General features: G+C 53.0%; 8 protein-coding genes across 8 annotated transcripts; 4 read left to right on the forward strand and 4 right to left on the reverse strand.

Moving 5' to 3' along the window:
* Positions 1-610: 610 nt before the first annotated feature.
* N7462_004356 (aldo/keto reductase family protein) lies at positions 611-1,763 on the forward strand (the record flags this gene model as incomplete). Its single annotated transcript, XM_057076082.1, has 3 exons — positions 611-931; positions 973-1,215; positions 1,269-1,763. 3 exons carry the CDS (start codon positions 611-613, stop codon positions 1,761-1,763), a joined length of 1,059 nt encoding a protein of 352 aa, XP_056935587.1.
* Positions 1,764-2,898: 1,135 nt separating this feature from the next.
* On the forward strand, positions 2,899-3,619 carry N7462_004357 (uncharacterized protein; the record flags this gene model as incomplete). The annotated part of the gene is made up of 2 exons (XM_057076083.1): positions 2,899-2,944; positions 2,997-3,619. The coding sequence occupies 2 exons, from the start codon at positions 2,899-2,901 to the stop codon at positions 3,617-3,619; spliced, it is 669 nt and encodes a 222-aa protein (XP_056935588.1).
* A 32-nt stretch (positions 3,620-3,651) lies between these two features.
* N7462_004358 (uncharacterized protein) lies at positions 3,652-4,416 on the reverse strand (the record flags this gene model as incomplete). Its single annotated transcript, XM_057076084.1, has 1 exon — positions 3,652-4,416. The coding sequence occupies one exon, from the start codon at positions 4,414-4,416 to the stop codon at positions 3,652-3,654; it is 765 nt and encodes a 254-aa protein (XP_056935589.1).
* A 2,688-nt stretch (positions 4,417-7,104) lies between these two features.
* Positions 7,105-9,653, forward strand: N7462_004359 (alpha-1,2-mannosidase family protein; the record flags this gene model as incomplete). Its single annotated transcript, XM_057076085.1, has 5 exons — positions 7,105-7,172; positions 7,228-7,769; positions 7,836-8,269; positions 8,332-9,101; positions 9,194-9,653. The coding sequence occupies 5 exons, from the start codon at positions 7,105-7,107 to the stop codon at positions 9,651-9,653; spliced, it is 2,274 nt and encodes a 757-aa protein (XP_056935590.1).
* Positions 9,654-10,343: 690 nt separating this feature from the next.
* N7462_004360 (1,4-alpha-glucan branching enzyme GLC3) lies at positions 10,344-12,991 on the forward strand (the record flags this gene model as incomplete). Its single annotated transcript, XM_057076086.1, has 8 exons — positions 10,344-10,404; positions 10,500-10,624; positions 10,705-10,804; positions 10,865-10,977; positions 11,042-11,733; positions 11,831-12,166; positions 12,224-12,854; positions 12,965-12,991. The coding sequence occupies 8 exons, from the start codon at positions 10,344-10,346 to the stop codon at positions 12,989-12,991; spliced, it is 2,085 nt and encodes a 694-aa protein (XP_056935591.1).
* A 1,564-nt stretch (positions 12,992-14,555) lies between these two features.
* On the reverse strand, positions 14,556-16,680 carry N7462_004361 (F1F0 ATP synthase subunit beta; the record flags this gene model as incomplete). Its single annotated transcript, XM_057076087.1, has 6 exons — positions 14,556-15,488; positions 15,613-15,929; positions 16,061-16,103; positions 16,172-16,257; positions 16,399-16,568; positions 16,670-16,680. 6 exons carry the CDS (start codon positions 16,678-16,680, stop codon positions 14,556-14,558), a joined length of 1,560 nt encoding a protein of 519 aa, XP_056935592.1.
* Positions 16,681-17,863: 1,183 nt separating this feature from the next.
* On the reverse strand, positions 17,864-18,753 carry N7462_004362 (cytochrome c oxidase subunit IV family protein; the record flags this gene model as incomplete). The annotated part of the gene is made up of 3 exons (XM_057076088.1): positions 17,864-18,013; positions 18,158-18,351; positions 18,504-18,753. The coding sequence occupies 3 exons, from the start codon at positions 18,751-18,753 to the stop codon at positions 17,864-17,866; spliced, it is 594 nt and encodes a 197-aa protein (XP_056935593.1).
* Positions 18,754-19,653: 900 nt separating this feature from the next.
* Positions 19,654-20,404, reverse strand: N7462_004363 (actin-binding ADF family protein; the record flags this gene model as incomplete). The annotated part of the gene is made up of 4 exons (XM_057076089.1): positions 19,654-19,788; positions 19,869-19,917; positions 19,990-20,336; positions 20,399-20,404. 4 exons carry the CDS (start codon positions 20,402-20,404, stop codon positions 19,654-19,656), a joined length of 537 nt encoding a protein of 178 aa, XP_056935594.1.
* Positions 20,405-20,818: the final 414 nt, after the last annotated feature.

The following is a 20,818-nucleotide window of genomic DNA, read 5'->3' on the forward strand; positions in this document are numbered from 1 at the left end:
CCGCTGATTGAATTGCTGGAGAATAGCTATCTCTAATGCCGTCTGGAAACACAAAGCCTCTCTTTTATTCGATTACAAACACCATGTTCAGCAATTCAAATCAAAATAGCTCAGGGTACCAACCTAGAAAAAAGAGGTATATAGGGGCGCCAAAAACTATGTTTCAGGCAGGTATTGAAATAAGCGAAGAATTCTTGATTCTAAACTCATCTCCTTGAGCCTATTCAGCCTGCAGTAAAATTTCGTCCCTTAAGTTGGGACATGGAACACCCCTGGATCGATGAGCGATTGGTCCCCGAAGCACAAATGAAGGGCTTCGGACTTACCTAGTTTAGCCCGTTTGTCCCCGACGCTTGACCCAACTCGGAAACATTAGATGACTAATGCCCTATCTACTCCCGCCACCGAAGGAGCTGTACAGTTCCAGCTAAGACAAGTAACGGTTCAAAGATCCGGAGGAGTTAACCGGAGCTAACTCTCAACTATCCCTGATCATTGGGCTTTGTAAGCATATCATCATTATAAAAGGCCCAAGAGAGATCGCTCGTGCTACATACACCCGTCATTTTCATGTGCCAATCCATCCCATCTACCATATCAAATGCGCAGAATGGCAACCACGATCAGCTCAACAATCAAGCTAGCCAGCGGCTATGAGATTCCCCGTCTAGGCTTTGGTGTATGTGGATTCATGAAAACTTGTTGGCAGAAGCGGACTAACAGGTGTCTCCAAGGTCTATCAAACGTAACAACCCCGCCGAGCATCTTTCTCTCATGTTTGTTTCACGTCTTGAAGCCTAACTCAGTGATATTTAGCCCACCAGAAAAAACAAAGAATTGTTGTCTCGAGGCCCTTAAATGTGGCTACCGCCATGTGAGTCGCTCCGTCATGCAGCTTCCGATCCTGCTCACGCAAACCCTCTTCACGCATGTTACTGCTACATAGGCATTTGTCACTGATACCACGCGCAGATCGACTCTGCTGTAGCTTACCGCAATGAGGCTAGCTGTGGCGAAGCCATCCGGGACCCGGGTATCTCGGGTCTCTTACGAGACCAGATCTTTTTCACCTCCAAGGTCATTGACATTAGTTACGTTGGCGCGAAAACCACAGTCGACGAGACCCTCGCCAAAACCAAACTCGGCTATATCGACTTGATGCTCCTCCACAAGCCGATGGGCGGATCAGAGAATCGCAAGGGTGCCTGGAAAGCGGTAAGCAGCATGTGAACGCAAATGGTCTTGTTGCACATCGCTAACTGTTGTAGTTGGTTGAGGCTGTAGAGGCCGGGAAGGTGCGCTCGATCGGAGTCAGCAACTACGGCGTGCACCACCTCGATGAGCTAGAACAGCACATCGGCGAGCTGGAGGCCGAGCGCGGCGGGAAGGGCAAGGGAGGGATCGTGAGTATCAACCAAGTTGAACTGCACCCCTGGCTGGGCCGAAAGGACATTGTCGACTGGTGCATGACGCGGGGCATCGCGCTGGAAGCATACTGCCCTGTGGTGCGGGGAGAACGTTTTAAGGAGCCGGCGGTCCGAAAGCTAGCAGACAAGTACAGCAAGACGCCGGCGCAGATTCTCATTCGCTGGAGCTTGGACAAAGGGTTTATCCCGCTGCCAAAGAGCGTTACGCCTTCGCGCATTCGTGAAAACGGGGAGGTGTTCGATTTCCAACTCACCCCTGAGGAGGTTCAGGAGCTAGAAACAGGCGAGTATAGTCCTGTGGCTTGGGATCCGACCGTATCTAAACTGGATGATTGAATGCAATGCAACAGTCGGTGATGAGTCATGAAAATGGGACATATGGACTGTTTTTATTGAAACAACATCCCCCCTTTGATTAGTTTTGAATTGACCTCGACACTGGAATGTGCATTCTGATCCGGGAAGAATCATTTTGATTCAAGATGCGCCTTCGTAGTGACAGATTCCCAAAGCACGCTATAGATCCGCCTAGCACCTTGCCCGGGGACAGTGACCTTCTACGTAATCACATTCAACGCCTATAATAGTGTCAGGCTCCCCTCAATCTTGCTTCCGTCAACCTTCGGGGTATCACCCGGATCCTCATTTTGAGTTTGGGCGCAGATATGAAATCACGCTGATCATCTCGCTCTGCGAAGCTTACTTGATAAGGAGGAGGAAGGATGATACCCTGTCTTAGTCGACGGCCACGCCCATATGAATGAGCATTTGTCGCATCTACTTGGCACGGGAAAAGTCGCAGTTTCTGTGAACTTTAACACGACCAGAATGGGGTAGTCCCGCCGAGCAGGAACTGCGCTGCTTCAGGCCCAAACAGATTTGTCGTAAATTAGGGCTGCAAGGAATCAGCAGTGTCGGCAAGAATGGTTCGATTAGCAACAGTCAATATGAGCACGCCATGGGCAAGCCCAAATCCTAAACGAATACAACTCTCCTTCTCGAAATCCCCTGTAGAAAGGGAATGCACATCTAGAGCCTCTAGAGGAAGAAAGATTGATTGGAAAGATCTCGGAAAGATAAAGCCCCCTCCCGTCCATAAGTCCGACTATTTTTTTTATCAAAACATCCGGCCCCCGAAGTACAGGCAGAAATGCCCGCCACTAGCAACCAGCCCCGTCAGCTGTGAGATGACTATTTCAGCGGCGTGCAGGAAGGACAGGGTTGGGGCGGGGTAGCTCTAGAAGGCCGAGACCGTGGGAGGCTTATGATCTGGCGCAACCTGGGCCTTTTGCAAAACCATCTTGCACACAGGAGGATCATGAGACACAAATTCTTCATTCTTCTCTTCGGTCCCGACAGCGCGGGCATTGCCAGTCCCCGCGACCCATTCATATACTATATTAAGGGGATATTTGTGTCGTAACCCACCCCCCCACGATTATTATCTGCAAACCTCGGATCCACAGGGGCCATGGACAAAGAGAAAGACCGATTTGGCGAGGAAGACTTTAGAAAAGGTACAGTGTCGCCTGACAGTCTCAAAAGCTGGCACGTTGCGCAGGCTAAAAGAGGAATCTGCTGGACCAGGCCTTGAGGTCCTCGACAACGAAATGGGCAACGATGACTGGCTCGTTGCTTTCGCGCCCATTACGCTCATCTCAACCGGGGGGTTCCTGGCAACTAATTTCTTTCGAAATCGAGAAAGCACGGGCGACCTCGACTATCTCCTCGAGCCCCAATGGGCGCACGACAACGACGTCAAGAAACCGCTGCAGGATGCCATGACCCGGGCAGCACGGCACCTCGGATTCATCGACGGGTGGGCGAACGACGAGATGGCCTTTTTTGTACCAGATCAATTTAGGCAAGTGCTGTTCGAGAAGGCCGAAAAGCAAAATATTGTGTTGTGGGGGGGCACGAATCTACGGGTTCTGGCGGTGCCGCTGGAATGGGCCCTGGAGCGAAAGTTGCGGCGAATCCATAATAGTAAGAAGCATGCGAAGCGAGGATCGGATATTGGCGATGTACTGGCAATTCTGAAGCATGTACGGACGCAGAATAATGGCCCCCTAAACAAGGAGTATATCCGGACGCTGAATATCTGCTCCTTTGAGATGCTCCCTGACCAGGCGACCATGAATGACATTGCTGCTTTGTATCGGGACAAATTCAACGAAGAGGTTTTCGATTAATCGTGCTACACCAGGGCCTTGATCCGGTCGCTCTAGACGGTGTAGAAATGCCCGGTATCGGTTACAATATTTCTCTCCGCAAAGATCGGGTTTTCGCCCCCGGGTTCGAGGACGAGTCTGCCCGAGCCGTCGAGTAGCTCTGGCGGCAGGTCGGATATCAGTTGGATGTCGATGGCAGGGACCTTCCTGGTCCAGCCAGGTGGGGTTTCGGGAGTGAAGGGCGGAAGCGGGTCGTCGAATGTCTTACGGAAAATGTGCTTGCTTTTGTCGCGTCGCATTCCAATTCTCATCCGCCAGTTAAACGACCGCGCCAGTTCCTCCGCGATGCAGGCCAGGATGGCATACCGTACCGGGTCTCTGTCATGGGGATCCGGTATGTGATGCGCCGCCCACGACCCCCGCGATTGGTACCAAAAGTATTCCACCTCCGCGCCGATGGCGTAGAACTCGCGTGCCGCCATCGCCTCGTATATCCGGTATAGAGATCGGAGAGGGGTGTCTCTGGCACGCCACAGTGGCACAGAGCGCATATTGGTGAGGTCCGCTGTGGCCTTTCGGGACTGCAGCAGCGAAACATTATTCAGCATCACTTTGTGAGGAACGCATTCGGGCAGCTGGAAATGCCATGTCGGCAGTGGAAGGAGAAGACGAAGAAGCGCCAGGTAGGGATGCTTGTGTCGGTGGCGCAGGCGTGTGAGGGTGCCGCGAAGACGGAGAGGTGACTCAAGGTTGTAGATGAATCTCCGCAAACGCATCCACCTAGTTATTCGGGGTTTCTCTCGACTCCCAGGCGCCATCGTACGGGCTAGCGGACAAGCTCAGCTTTTGTGGTCATGACATAGCGGCCTGGCTGGGCTAGATCGGTGTTTGCTTGTTCAACAAACAACCTTCTTTGGCATTCATGCTGGCGTGAAGTGAGCTCTCCACGACGATCTGCCCGCTAACCTGATCTGGATGCCTTGGTGCCTGTCCAATATGGCGTCAATGCCAAGCTAATTGACTTGGATGGATTTAATTGGGGCAAGGGATATATCGGCTGAACCAAGAGCCTTTTGGCTTTATTTCATGACAGGGCACTTCCGGAACGTTCTGATCCAAGAACGCAGATATGATAGTATGATGATTACCTGAATCATTGAAGGCCTCGTTGTCTCTTCCGACCCAACAACTTCGTTCTTGAAGACAGAACTGTACTGCCAACTTGTACCTAATATGTCAAAACCTTCGATGCTTTGTTCCGTATGAGAAATAATTCCATGGATTAGCTTATAAGCTATTGAACTATTCTTGCCTTCAAAACTATTTCGCTACTTGTAAGGCATTAGAAGACATGCCCAACCACTCTTCATCATGAACGTTTTATAGATCACCAAAGGACAATTTTTGGGCGGAATCCATAATACTATTATGATCGAAAGTGGATTCTCGTCGTCCATTTTAATGGCATTTCAAGGAGTTTGAACCTAGCTCTACCCTTAACAGCCTTAATGCCTGTACTAGGAGGCCCAACTATGTCGCCTTATGTTGGTTTGCGCGTCGCAACACAGCTTAATTTCCGTCACCAAGAGAATGAGTCCCGCTGAGTCCATCATATTCGAGCAATATGACCGACACGATATTCTTGAAACGATTGTGTCTCATGTCTAGGACTCATGATGATTCAGGGCATATCCTATGCTATTCGATCTATAATCTTTTCACGGCCACACATTCTTCAAGCTGGGAGCCCTAGATATGTTTGGTCAGTCTAGTACCGCATTCTTCGAAAAGTTAGTCCTGCGGCTTTTGCAGCATTGTGCAAGGTGGCTGGGATCAAAAGTCGTCTTTACGGGCGATGTATCTATTCCTCATTCGGACCTGACGCGGTTATCAAATTCCTATACTTGCCACCCTATCTCCAGGTTTCAACCCCGTCAAGCATTTCTTTGCCGACCTGAAGATTCAAAACAAGAAGAGCCTAGTTCTTATAAAAGTCGGAATTTTGTTTAGGGGGTTCATGCCTTCCTTGGCTGATGCGTTCCTGATGTTGATTCAAATAGCATACGCAGTGTACAACACCTCTCGTCGAACATGGACCTTGCGGCTGAAAGGCTATCTCTATGTTACCGGACATGGAAGGAAATAACGATCGCCACGAAATTTGGTCGCAGGGTATGATTCAAGTTACTGTGAATGGTGTCTGTTTCTGATCCTAGAGATCCAGGAACGGGCAAACCCAATGTGCCCTCCCTTTCCACAAGCCCGCACGGGTTCCAAATTATTCCAAGGTTGGAGCTTGACCCAACCCGCGGTCAACCCCTCTCCAATCTACGGCCAGAAGGCCGATATCGACCCCTCTTCTGCAGCGATAGTACAGAGGAGCAGAATCTGCCAATTCAAAATGAGAAGTAACCAAAGAAGAAAGGAAGATAGCCAAGGAACACCAACCAACCAAGCCCCACACGTGGAGTTGTCCCTGATCGCCCCATGTGAAGCGGTTGGGGCCGGTGATTCGGTCATGCCGGGACACCCCATGCGCCAAGTACTTCAACAAGTAAATAAACTATACGGAGTAGAGAGTATGCCCATAAACCCCTGCAAGCCACCCAATAGGTCTTCTACATCTCCCACTAATGCTTCTTCTTCGGCGACCTCGCGACTCACAAGCGTCCCTGAGACCAGGTGCCGCGACCAAATGCCAAGATTGGGGGCTAGGATTCGTCAACCCCGATCACTAGAATATCCTTTGGGCCAGCAGGCCGCCCATCATCTCCAAGACTGTTACCGCCGGCTTCTCCTCGCGTCCCTTGCCCCATTTGAGTCTACCATGGAGCCCATTAGACTATTAGGCCCTTATACCGTGGAGATGAACGTACGAATCACAGGAGTCTCCACCGCGGTCCTGGTCTAGCAGAGACGCTACAAAGTCATGTCCAGCCATAGAATGGTGGACCCGGGACCCAGCCTGGTGATGGTGCCAAGCATTCCACACCCTCGCCAGTCTTACTTAGACCAACAGCTTGCAAGAAAGACCCTGAATGCACGGACGATTGGTTGGAAATTGGGAATTTTGTAATGCTCGTGGTTCCCCGACTCATGCATCACCCACAGCGGGCCAATTGGAGGGGAAATGGGTGGACTGGTTGGATTAGTCGGCTGGTTTAAGCAGATGAGCATCCCTCGTTCTTCCCCCCGGCGGGTGATTTGAGTAACATAGCACGAGGCTTGCTTATTTCCCTCTGGTTGTAATTCTTTTCTCCTACTCGCTTTTCAAAAGCCTCTGATCTTCCTCGTACTCGCACGGCTATCGCACGCCTTGCCTGCGAGGTTTATTTTTTGGGTTCCAGCTGATTGTTCTGGGCTTAATCAGTCTTCAAAATTTTGAAGATTGCCCGAGAGAGAGGGAGTGATCTGCTCAAAATAGGGCTGGTGATTGAGGGTTATCTCGTTGGACACTGCTGAGCGAGTGTCTCACCATGCTCATTCCAAGGTCAAAGTATGCCACCATGTTGACAAGCGTGGCATTGTTGGCCGTAACCGCGGCGGAGGACTTAACGCAGCATGTCGATGTATTGTATGTTCCTTATCTGGCATCCGGTCACCAGCGCTTAACTGACATGAACCCCCAGCATGGGTACTGAAGGTGGGGGCAACGACTTCCCCGGTGCGGTCAGGCCCTTTGGTATGGTTAAACTGGGCCCAGATCTGCTCCAGTCCGGCACCGACGCATACTCCGGATACCTGTCCAATGGCGCATTCTCCGGCTTCAGCATGATGCACGAGCAAGGCACCGGCGGAGCGCCCAAGTATGGGACGGTCTCGCAGCTGCCACTGGTGGGCACTATCGATGACCCTCTGTCGAACATCACGGTCTCGCGAGAGGGAACTGATGAGGCCTCAGTAGGGTACTACAAGGCTCACACCGGGGATGGGGTGGAGGTCGAGCTGAGTGCGTCGGCACGGGCAGGCATGTATCGTTACACCTTCCCGAACGACTCGCAGAATCACATCCTGGTCGATGTCTCGCATGTGTTGCCTTCATTCCGGGGCCAGGGTCTTGGACAGAACTATGAAGGCGGGGAATTGAAGACCTACCAGGACGGCCATTATGAGGGCCACGGCATATATAATAACGGCTGGAACGAAGCGCCGGATTGGACCATCTATTTCTGTAAGTCCAATGACTTGTTCTAGTATCCAAGAAAAGACCGAAAACTGACCGCTTTTACCCCTGTAGGTGGCTACTTTGACTCGAAGCCATCAAGCAGCAAGGCTTTTACAGCAACACGCGACGCAAAAAGCGTCGAACAGCCTGACGGTTCGGCATCGTCGACATCGGGGGCCACACGAGTGGGCGGACTGTTCACTTTCCACAAGGATGAAGTAGTGTCGCGCGTGGGTATCTCCTGGATCTCCACAGAGAAGGCCTGTAAGAACGTAAACAGCGAGATCCCGGATGGAACACGTTTTGTCTCCGTTGTTGATGAGGCGGTCTCGGAATGGAACACCAAGGTCTTGTCGAAGATCACCACGACCAACAGCAACGAAAAAAGCCTGAGCTTGTTGTACACTTCGCTATACTTCATGCATTTGATCCCCACCAATCAGACCGGGGAGAACCCCGGCTGGGAATCGTCTGAGCCCTACTATCAGGACATCTTCACATTCTGGGTAAGTGCATGGCAACATGATTCTTTGCTGCTAAGGGCAAATATCACTAATGTCCGCCGCAGGATTTATTCCGTTGCTCCACGGCTCTCATGCAGGTTCTGCAGCCTGTCGCCTACGAAGAGCAGATCCGGTCGTTGATTGATATCTGGCGGTTCGATGGCTACCTGCCTGACGCCCGGTCGTCCAACTACAACGGCCGTACGCAAGGTGGCTCCAACGCCGACAACATTCTCGCCGATGCATACGTGAAGGGCGTGCGTGGCGCCGTCGACTGGGCCGACGGCTACAAGGCTATGGTCAAGGACGCCGAAATGACCCCGGCCAACTACCCCGTCGACCACATGTCCCCGGACTCCTCGACGCATCAGGGCCGCGGCGCACTACTCGACTGGATCGAGCTCGGGTACATCACGCCGACCTATAACCGGGCCGTCACCCGAGCCGTGGAATACGCCTGCAATGACTTCGGTCTGTACCAGGTCGCCTCGGGACTGAAGAAAGACGAGGATGCGCAGAAGTACCTGAAGCGCTCGCGATACTGGCGCAACCATTGGAATTCGGATTTGACATCGCTGAGCTTTACTGGCTTTGTTGGCCCGCGCGATTCGTCGGGCGATTTCATCACCACCGATCCGCTGAACGATGCCGGGTACTGGACCGACCCCAACTACGAGGCCAATTCCTGGGCCTACTCATGGGCGGGAGTCCACGATATGAAACACCTGATCACCCTGATGGGCGGTGCGGCGACGGTGGTCAAGCGACTGGACAAGATGTTTGAGGTCGGAGTCACCGGGTCCAGCGGGACTATCTTTGACTCGACGAATGAACCGTAAGTGATGAGACCGAGATGAGAAAGCAGCCCCCTACAGGAGCTTTCTCCCATCCCCCCCTGAAACACAAGCGCTAACAGACACCGACCAGCATGTTCAACATCCCTTATCTGTACAACTATGTCGGGCGACAAGACCTATCGGTCTACCAAGCCCGCAGAGTTGCCAAGAACGACTACACGACAGGGCCGTCCGGTCTGCCTGGCAACAGCGATGCCGGCGCCATGCAGACCTGGCTGCTCTGGAACATGATCGGTCTGTACCCGATCACAGGGCAGACGACGTTCCTGATCCACTCGCCGTGGTTTGAGTCGATGACCATTGATCTGGGCGGAGGCAAGGCGCTGAAGATTACAGCCACAGGTGGCGACGGTAATGGAGATAGCAACATTTACGTGCAGAGCCTGAAAGTCAACGGCAAGGCGTGGACGAAAAATTGGCTAACTTGGGACGACATCTTTGCCCACGGTGGCACATTGGCATTTGAACTGGGGCCGAATGCGGCGGATTGGGCGACGGGCGACTTGCCGCCGAGTCCAGCATCGGACTGAGCGAGACCGTGATTCAAGGAGTCATTTCGAAGGTTGAGCAGTTGAGATTTTTATTCCTTTCTCTTCGTTGTATATAGAGGTTCGTTTGTGCCTCTTTTCCGCCCCGTATATAGATCCCCGGGTATGCATTGCGTCATGTCTTGATATTAGCGAGTCAATACCATCTTCTTAGTTTGCAACCCCAATCGATGAGTTTCATGGCATTTTTTTTTGGAATACGAATCGCCACGGTTTAAAAGATTTCAAGAATCCAGAATGGAGCCAGGGGGGCTGTGCATGGATGCAAAGTCAAGCTGCTCACCGAGCCGTTTCGTGAGAGTGTGACGATGCGCGCGGCCCGTGATCGAGTTGGTCGGGGCTGGCCAGGCACAGTACCTGGAAGCGCCCGCTCGCAAACAGGCCATGATTGGAGTCCACAGAACCCCCGATGCCAGTATAGGAGCAATGGGATCGGTTATCTGAGCAAAGGGTCCACGTTGAAACAAGTGAGCTTCGCGACGAGCTGTTCCCTGCCAACGAACGGTCCCGGAGAAATCGACCAAAACCGGATTGTCCAGACCAGCTGCTGTTGAGGGGCCCGAGCTCCCCGCATCGCCCGCAATCGTAGCTCCCGCCAATCACTCCTGCGTCGAGAGGGGGTGGTCACCCTCCTCTTCTCCCTCTCTCATTCAAGGAGAAGAAAGAGATACCATGGCATCCTCTCAAGAAGTTGTCGCTGACGGAACAGGTACGGTGCCGCCCGATGTGTCCAGTGAGCTACGGAACAGCTAGCTGGCCGATCTCCCCCCACCCGGGAACAGCTTATGGTAATTCCCATAGCCAATGCTAACCAGCTTCTCTTCACAGGTGTCATCCAACTCGATCCGTGGCTGGAACCTCATCGCGAGGTGCTGAAACAAAGATACAGCTTGGTCGAGAAATGGGCCAAAGCGATCAACGAGTCTGAAGGCGGCTTAGACAAGTTTAGCAAGGTAGGACGGGCCTCGATGGCGACCTTCCGCCTCATATTGGGATTTTGCAAAGAAATGAGACAGCTGACATGTTCCACCAGGGCTACGAGACATTTGGCCTCAATGTACAGCCTAATGGCGACATCACATATAGAGAATGGGCCCCCAATGCGGTGGAAGCGTCGCTGGTCGGCGATTTCAGTATGTTCTATCGGCGCAGAGAGCAAATTCCCTGGTGAAACACATTATTGAGACTTGCAGATAATTGGGACATCAATGCCAACCCCATGTCCAAGAACACATTTGGGGTGTGGGAGGTGATTGTCCCCGCACAGAGTGGTAGCGTGGCCATTCCCCATGACAGCAAGATCAAGGCAAGTTCCCACGGTTTCTCATGTCGCCCGAGCTTCATCCTTGCTAACAGACAGTCCATCATAGATTACAATGACTCTACCCAACGGCGAGCGGATCTACCGGATCCCAACATGGATCAAGCGAGTCGTGCAAGACCTGAGCATCTCGCCAACCTATGACGCTGTCTTCTGGAACCCGCCCGCCAACGAGCGATACAGCTTCAAGCATTCGCGCCTCAAGAAACCCGAGAGCCTGCGTATCTATGAAGCGCACGTCGGCATCTCGTCGCCCGAGACCCGAGTTGCCACGTACAAGGAGTTCACGAAGAACATGCTGCCGCGCATCAAGTACCTGGGCTACAATGCCATTCAGCTGATGGCCATCATGGAGCACGCCTACTACGCCAGCTTCGGCTATCAGGTGAACAACTTTTTCGCAGCAAGCAGCCGCTACGGGTCCCCGGAAGACTTGAAAGAACTGATTGATACTGCTCATAGCCTAGGGCTCGTGGTGCTGCTAGATGTGGTGCACAGCCATGCGTCGAAGAACGTCGAGGATGGACTCAACATGTTCGATGGCTCGGACCATCTCTACTTCCACGGGGGTGGGAAGGGTCGTCACGATTTGTGGGACAGCCGACTATTCAACTACGGCAGTCATGAGGTGCTGCGCTTCCTCCTAAGCAACCTGCGCTTTTGGATGGAGGAGTACCAGTTCGATGGGTTCCGGTTTGATGGCGTCACTAGCATGCTGTATACACACCATGGCATTGGGACGTACGTTTTGATCCTTTTATTTTCATTCTTTTTCTTTTTCTTTTTTGTACATTGCCTCCTTTGTGTCTGTAGAATCGTGCTAACTCTCACACTGCAGGGGTTTCTCCGGTGGATACCATGAATACTTCGGCCCTGCCGTCGATGAAGAAGGTGTTACCTACTTGGCCCTCGCCAACACCATGCTGCACGAACTATACCCCGAGTGCATCACTGTCGCCGAAGATGTTTCTGGCATGCCGGCCTTGTGTCTACCACACTCGCTTGGCGGAGTCGGCTTCGACTACCGACTGGCCATGGCAATCCCCGACATGTACATCAAGCTGCTGAAGGAGAAGAAGGATGACGAATGGGATATTGCCAACCTGGCATACACTCTCACGAACCGGCGCCACGGCGAAAAGACCATTGCCTATGCCGAGAGCCACGATCAAGCGTAAGCCTCTACCCCCAAAACCCCCGTTCCAAACCATGCTCACCTCGCCCCTACCAGACTCGTCGGCGACAAGACCCTCATGATGTGGCTCTGCGACAAAGAAATGTACACGCACATGTCCGTGCTCACGGATTTCACTCCGATCATCGAGCGCGGCATGGCGTTGCACAAAATGATCCGACTCGTGACACACGGCCTCGGCGGCGAAGGCTGGCTCAACTTTGAGGGCAACGAGTTCGGGCACCCGGAGTGGCTCGACTTCCCCCGCGCCGGTAACGACAACTCCTTCTGGTACGCGCGCCGGCAGCTCAACTTGACCGAGGACCACCTGCTGCGGTACCGGTTCCTGAACGACTTCGACCGGGCGATGCAGCTGACGGAGGCCAAGTACGGGTGGCTGCACAGCACGCAGGCGTACATCAGCCTGAAGAACGAGAGCGACAAGGTGCTCGTCTTCGAGCGGGCAGGCTTGCTGTGGATCTTCAATTTCCACCCCACGCAGAGCTTCTCGGATTATCGGGTCGGCGTGGATGTGGCAGGGACCTATCGGGTCGTGCTGGACACGGATGACCCAGCATTTGGCGGCTTGGGGCGGAATGTGAAGGAAACGAGGTTCTTCACGACAGATTTAGAGTGGAATGGGCGGAAGAACTTTACGCAGGTGTATATTCCAACGAGAACTGCTCTGGTAAGTTATGCTCTCCTTCTCCATTTTCCATTCTTTCCTTTTCCGGGTCTTCCTGTTTGGAGACCTTGTCCGTTCTTGATGAAACTGACTGAGTGTTTCTTGTTCTTTAGGTCCTCGCCTTGGAGGAGACACTGTAGGGACGGGGATATGACGAGATCTGGTCTGCTCTGTGATTCAACAATACACAAGACACAGCGCCGCCCCCCCCCCTTCCCCCCACCCATTTTGCATACATAGTCTGGCTTGAAACCTAGTGCAACGTTTTAATTGTTACTTTTAAGAATGGATTGACTTTCCCCTATATCATCACGGCGGCAGCCCATGTCCTGGAGTAGGAAGGAACAGCTAGCTCTACCTCAGCTAGGTGTCTTGTCTTGAAAAGCTTAGATTGCTCTGATAGAAGAAGTCCTTGGTCGCTCTCGTATATTCATCGACAATCATTGCAGGACATGGCCATAGCTGTAAGTATGAATGTATTCTTTCCAACGGACTTGACCATCGTTCTGGCAAACCAGGACGGAAAGGTTGTTTTCTATGTCTGGGCGTAACCGTATCAAGATCAGGCCCAGTCCACGAAACCCTCGAGAAGACGCCTCAGAGACACATCACATCACCTACAGTTCTTGTTTACAAGAGCTAGCTCTCTTGCTTTCCCCGAATCTCAGGCGTACTGCTTTATTTCCCTCTACTTTCATTCGGACAGTCGAATTAGGCCGTATAATTAGTCGTCTTCTTACTCTTCTTTCTACTCCTACTACCAAACTATAAGGCAATGACCAGACTACGAATACGGAGAAAGAAAGAAAAGCCTACAGTCGAGAAACAAGCAAGAAAAAAAAAATGCAACAAAAGAAAATACAATTGAGACACCAGGATATTTAGAATCGCCTCACGGGCCAGGGGTTTTCAACTCTAAATACACAATAATGAAACACAAGCCCGGCCAGGGTGCGTCTGGCCGAGCTTTTTAAATCGGGGGAACTCCACGGAGGGAAGAAGGGATCATGCAAATCTCATCAATCAAAACTCAAGCCGAGCCAGCAGCCCCGGTCGTTGTCACTCTGCTGCGCTGTCGCCATTCTTCCACGTCACCCAACGCTTTCTCGTTCAAACTCATCCTCTTCATTCCCTTCATTCCTGGCTGGTTGATCCTCAGATTCACAACGATGTTGCGAGCTGGAAAGCCCACTCTCCGCTCCACTTAACTCATATCGCCCTGATAGGAGCCTTCCTTAGCCCCATCCAGAGTGGCTCCTTGCGCCGTTTTCACAGGAAGAAGTGTCTAGAGGAAAGAACTCGAAAGGAACTAGGTACTCGAATGAGTTCCCCAACGCGCAACGCCGCAATCCGAGAACACGAGAGCCGGACTCGACAATGACAATCAAAATCCCTTTCTGGTTTTCTTTCGCTTTTAGATCGGAGTACTATACACGCAATCGAAAAGGGAGAGCAGCGTCGGAGTGGAAGACAATAGAAGACACCAGTTGCCTTCAGAGTTCAAGGGGAAAGGGGGCCCAGATCATGGGAAGAGAAAAGGGGAGACACCGACGTGACGGAGGAAGAACCACAGAGGGAAAGAGAGGGAGAAAAAAGGACAAAAAAAAAAGAAAGATTTGGGAACAGAAAAAGAGCAGCGAAAGCTTGACAAAGTTTGTTGAACAGGACCGCCGCTAGCTAGCATATCTTGACAAAAAATTACATTTAGGCCTTGCCCTCGAGCTCAGCCAGAATCTTCTCACCCTTAGCGCGGGCAGACTCGATGTCACCAACCATGTAGAAGGCGTTCTCAGGGAGGTCATCAGCCTCACCCTGGATGATAGCCTTGAAGCTGCGGATGGTGTCCTTCAGGTCGACCAGCTGGCCCTCGATACCAGTGAAAACCTGGGCGACAGCGAAGGGCTGGGACAGGAAACGCTGGAGCTTACGGGCACGCTCGACGGTCAGCTTGTCAGCCTCAGACAGCTCGTCCATACCGAGAATGGCAATGATATCCTGGAGAGACTTGTACTCCTGGAGCATCTGCTGGACGCGGGTGGCGGTGTTGTAGTGCTCATCACCGATGATACGGGGGTCGAGCATACGGGACTTGGAGTCGAGGGGATCGACAGCGGGGTAGATACCCAACTCGGAGATACCACGGGACAGCACAGTGGTGGCGTCCAAATGGGCGAAGGTGGTGGCGGGGGCAGGATCAGTCAGATCGTCAGCGGGCACGTAGACGGCCTGGACGGAAGTGATAGAACCCTTCTGGGTGGTGGTAATACGCTCCTGCATACCACCCATGTCGACAGCCAGGGTGGGCTGGTAACCGACGGCAGAGGGGATACGACCCAGCAGGGCAGACACCTCGGAACCGGCCTGGGTGAAACGGAAAATGTTGTCAATGAAGAGCAGCACATCCTGGCCCTCCTCGTCACGGAAGTACTCGGCAATGGTCAGACCGGTAAGGGCGACACGGGCACGGGCACCTGGGGGCTCGTTCATCTGGCCGAAGACCAGAGCGACCTTGGAGTCACCATCAAGCTGGATGACACCAGTCTCCTGCATCTCGTGGTACAGATCGTTACCCTCACGAGTACGCTCACCGACACCGCAGAAAACGGAGTAACCACCGTGGGCCTTGGCAATGTTGTTCTATTGGAACGAAGTAGTCAGCAAAAGCATATTCCAAGCCCATTCCTTTTCTTCGAGGCATCAAAGTAATTTTTGGAAGCTCTCAAAAAAGAAATCGGCAAGGGAAGAAGGGGAAACAACTTACAATCAGCTCCTGAATGAACACAGTCTTACCGACACCGGCACCACCGAACAGACCAATCTTACCACCACGGGCGTAGGGGGCAAGCAGATCGACGACCTTGATACCAGTGACCAGAATCTCAGCGGAGGTGGACTGGTCAACGAAAAGCGGAGGCTCGGCGTGAATAGGGTTGAACTTGGTGGCCTTGACGGGACCACGCTCATCAATGGGGTCACCAGTGACGTTGATGATACGGCCCAGAGTGCCAGCGCCGACGGGAACCTTGATGGGAGCACCGGTATCGTGGGCAATGGAGCCACGCATCAGACCCTCAGTACCTGGAAGGATGGGCGTTAGTACAGAAGACTCTGGGGCAGAAAATATATCGGGCCGACCGGGTGGGTCCGCTCTCCCTTTTCGGCAGAAAGGGGACGACACGGTGGCTCGACAGGGAAGAGATGAAGCTTACCGTCCATGGCAATAGTACGGACGACATTCTCACCCAAGTGTTGCTAGAAGACGGGCACCAGGTTAGCTATGATGACAGTTTGTGAGGTAGAGCCAATCAGAGGGCACGTACAGCAACCTCGAGAACGAGCTTCTGGCCGTTGTTCTCGGTCTCAATGGCGTTGAGAATGGCAGGGAGCTTCTCGCCGTCGAACTTGACTAGAAATTGGCGAATAGCATGTCAGAGAGCGTCCTGGAGATGGTTTTGGAGTCGATTGCGATGGTTTTGGAGATGGATTGGGACCGAGGAAAAAGATTTTCGCGTCCCCCATTCCGACCAGGGCGTCGATGAACACGTACCGTCGACGACGGCACCAATGACCTGGTGAATCTTGCCGCTCTGAGCAACATCGGAGCTGGCGAAGCGAGCAGACAGGGCCGGCAGGGCATTGGAACGGAGAGGCTGGAAGGCGCGGGCGACGGGGGTCGGCCGGGCAAAAGCAGCCCTCCCGAAGGTCCGGGCGAGACCGCTACAGTGAGAGAAAAAAAGCAGTTAGGGGAGACGAGTCCTAGAAGCAAAAAAAAACACCCCTAAAGTGAGATGAGGGCGAATGGGTGGGGGGATACGTACCTCTTGAACATGATGGAGGTGTTGAAGAGCGAGGTGGTAGGGATAAAGGGTGTGGATTGGAGGGAGGGAAAAGAGGGAAGAAGAGGAATGGGAAGAGGTTGGTGGACTCGCTGGCACGGGAACTGCGCGCCCTAGGCCTTTCCGGGGCGGTTTTGCCGATGGTCCCGTGATGAACCGACGCTCCGCGACAACACTTTGGCCGTCGACGCGGGCCATTGATACCAGAACATATATCGAAACAATGCTAGTTCAAGTTATCTACCCAGTCTCTCTGCTCTCGATTGACTCCCATCTTATGCCGTTGTGGTGGTGGTTGTGTTTTCCCCGAAGTCTCGCACTGCCCTCGTTTTCACCCGGCGGCTTGGCGCCCGGATGCAGGGCAGCCCCAGTGCAACTATAACAACACCAACAGAGCACTGAGAATCCGTCAATATACTTCATAGATGAGCTCAATCTAACCACCAGACCAACCGAACCCATATGTCATAGCCATTGACCCTATTCGCCTTTGGGTGGTGGTAGTCACGCTGTCGCGAGCAGCTCCCCAGCTCCCACGTTTCTCCCCGGTGGAAATCTCTGACGTGTAACTCGGAGCCCTCAACCGCCCATCCGTGTGGTATGAGGTACCTTGGAAAGCTCCCAACCTTTCTTCCAGCCTTCGCTAGCTCCCACCACAAAATTAGAATTTCCCCTAAGATATCACCTGAGAAGAACTATAGAACCCCCATAATGAATTTATACCAATCCCCTGAAGGTCTCTCCAGGCCATCGCGATGGGCCTCCACGGTCGCCCGGGCACGGACAGGGGGGCTCTCCGCACCAGCTCTGCAGGTTCCGAATCCCTCCGGCAGACGCACCACCCGCTACAGAACAGACACATGGACCACCCCCAAGGGCAATTACGGGCGAAAGGACTGGGAAACAAGATATGCAGAACATCTAGAAAGGACAGAACGACGCAACATATTTCTCTATGGCTACAAAAGAGATACATTGATTATAGCACAGTACGGGATACACGCATTTTGGGATGCTTGTGGAGGAGGGGGAAAAACGACAAACTCGGGTGAAGGATTTAGGAGCAGCGTCGGATGCCCTGTCATCTGTCGTATAGACAAGGGAACGACTCGCAGCATAGAAACCATAGCCCGTGACAAGCGAAACCGGGTCAGGAAAGGTGTGCGAAAGAAGATCTTAGAGCCGTCCGGCGCCGATATCTGGATCCTGTTCACCCGCGATCGGGCAATCTGCCCACTTATGACTTCTCGAGAGGGGGCTCTGGACGAAGCCCTGGCCCTCGTAGCCGGGCTTGCTGATGCCGTGGATGGGGTTCATGTTCTCGGACTACAGAGAAAGAAAAGGGTCAGCCATATACTCGGGTCGGGTCGGGATATATCAAGATCTCAGGCGGCTCTTGGGCAGCGCCAGCACTGCTGCGACAGCTGCCCAGATTTGAGACTGTGATCCAGAGAGATGGGTCAATATTACCTTGGCATATTCGTTGGAGGCCTCCTGCCATTCCTTGGACATGGTCTTGGGCATGGGCTTGGCGAAAGCGTGGATGGCGTAGAAGATGAGGAAAGAGGCGACGGTGAGCTGGGCGACCTTGAAGAAGATCTTGAGGCCTTCGCCCTTGGGGGCCTCAGCACGGGGGCCGTGAGGACCGAAGGCAATCCAATAGGCTAAAGTAGAAAAAAAAAAAAGGAAAATCCGATGTCAGTCATCCGAAAAGGGAAAGAATTGAAGGGTGTCTAAAATTTATCCTCGGATCTCACGGGGTTGCCGCAACCTTCCGTGCAATCACAAGAAAGAACATAGCAGGGACAGTACGTACCGGCCTTCTTTTCCTGGAGGGTCATCTGGTGCCAGTCGACCTTCATGCGGTCACGGAGCTGCATCCACAGCTCGGCCTGCTCCTGAGGGGGCATGCCCTCCCAACGCTTCTCGATGCTGGCGAGGGTAGGGTTGGAGATAGCGTGATCGGAGGCAGCGCGGACCTGGAAAGCGTTCAGGGAAGCCATTGGGCCGGCGCGGATGGCAGCCGGGCTGCGAGGAGCAGCGCGAGCGAGAGTGCGAAGAAACATTGTGCGGTAGGTGGGAGGTGGGGGCACCACGTCGAAAACAAGTCAATTGATGGCTGTGAGAAGAGTCCGAAACCAGCAGAGTCTGGCAGCGAGGAGGACTCGGCTGGGGAAGAGAGTGGAGGGGGAGGGTCGGGGATGGAGAAGGACTGAAGTTGTTCTTGTGGTTTGAGGTGGAAAGTCGCGAGGTTCCGGACTAGTGTTGGCCTGGGTTTGTCCGCCCGCTGATTGGACCGTGGCCACTCCCGCCCGCCAGTGAGCATCATCATCATTCTCAGCAGGATCATACGATGAACTGGGGCGAAAATCGGGCATTTAGGTTCATTTTAGCATCTCATCTCGTCAAACACAAGCAATTGTTCTTCGCCATCCCACAAAAAGGGGGCGACGAAGATAGATCTTCATCGGCAAGCGACAGCCATCTACGCTCATTGTGGACTCGGTCGCAGGCCGACAGAGCATGGCTCGTACCACCATCGTGCGAGACATCAAGAGCAAGAGAAGAGGAAAGGGCTATGAGATTGATTGCCATTATTACATTCTACATCAGCACCCAATGCCCTTGTTTTCGAGAGATTTTATCCACTTCCTGCCACAAAATCTAATTCATTCGGTCGCAAACTTTCCAACCCCGAGTCCTGCAACAGTCGTATCAAATCCACCCATGGCTTAGGAGAAAAGAACGGGAAAGGGGAGAAAAGGCGAATGAACAACGAAATCACTATTCCGTGCGAAGAAGAGAGAAACAGAGAAAACGGCCAAGTCGTAACGGTCTTTGCATTGCAACTAGGAAAAAAAAAGACAGAGAATGTTGTGCAGAGAAGGTGATGGATTGATCAAGCCGTGGCATCTCTGAGGCTGTCACCTCGATCGCGCGGCCCGGACCCAGCCGGCGCCATTTATTTAAGCCTTGCCACCGCTGGCTTCGCGGAGGACGGTCTTCCACTCAATATCGGACTTGTCATCGGCGTGGATGGAGGTGGAGATGTTGAGGGCGTTCTTCAGGACCTCACGGGTGGAGGCGTAGATCATAGACCACTGCACAAAAACACAAGAACAGACCGCATTAGCCTTCACTGGTCGGAAATTGAGCATTGCGATACTGTATGGGGACATACCAGGGTGGGGGTTTCGGAGGGGACCCAAGAGATGAAGATAATCTTGCTTCTGTAGGATCAATCAGGTCAGCGGGGCGTCTCCAACACCAAGTACGGTGGTTGGACTCAGGACGATACGCACCTCTTGCCCTCGCCACCACCGAGATCGTATTCGACATCATAGACGGCATAACGGGGCATAGGACGGCCAGCAGCGTCCTTGGACTCGGCGAGCTTCTCACGGAAGGCCTCGTAGTCCGAATCGGTGCCAACGTGATCCACCTCAACGCTCTTCTTGTCATCAGAGATCTTGTAGATGATGTACTTGGTCGCGCCTCTGCTCAAGCGGAAGTTGTTGAACTCATTGAGGCAGTTGTTGTCGACCGAGACACTGTGAGAAAGGGACCTGTCAATACGACGTCTAGAGCGGAGGAGGAGGGGGCGAAGTCCGGCTGAGGGGAGGGGGAGTCCATCGTACCCAGATGCGAGCTGCGCAACAATTCGGTTAGCAACTGAAGATCCTAGATTGGAGGGCGATGGCGAATACGTACCGACATGGTTGCTTGTGTAGGTGAGAGATGACAAGAATAGGGGGACCGGTCGACTACGCTGGGGCACACGATGTCAGTGGCTGAAGGGCCAGTTCGGAAAGGGGAGGGCGGAGGGGTGGTTCATCTCGCGATGCGATACTCCAGAAGCGCCGAAGACATCGAGCAGTAGATGAGCAGATCTGAAACTTACAAATGAACCACTGGCAGGGAGTAATTTAACAAGGAGGGAGGAGGCGGAGGGGTTGTTGTTGCCCAGGTGTTGCGATGGTGGGGGTGGCTGCACGTGATGCTCGGGACACCTCTTTGGAGGCAAACACACGTCCACAGCCCGTTTGTAGAGGCTCTTTATTGTTCAGTCTCGATGCGCTCGCTCGGAGGCTCAGCTTCGTAGGAATCGTCCATGGATCCTTAGGCACCATT

This window comes from Penicillium macrosclerotiorum, assembly GCF_028827735.1.
Source record: "Penicillium macrosclerotiorum strain IBT 26536 chromosome Unknown utg000003l_segment0_segment0, whole genome shotgun sequence".
In the NCBI taxonomy this organism is placed as follows: Eukaryota; Fungi; Ascomycota; class Eurotiomycetes; order Eurotiales; family Aspergillaceae; genus Penicillium; species Penicillium macrosclerotiorum.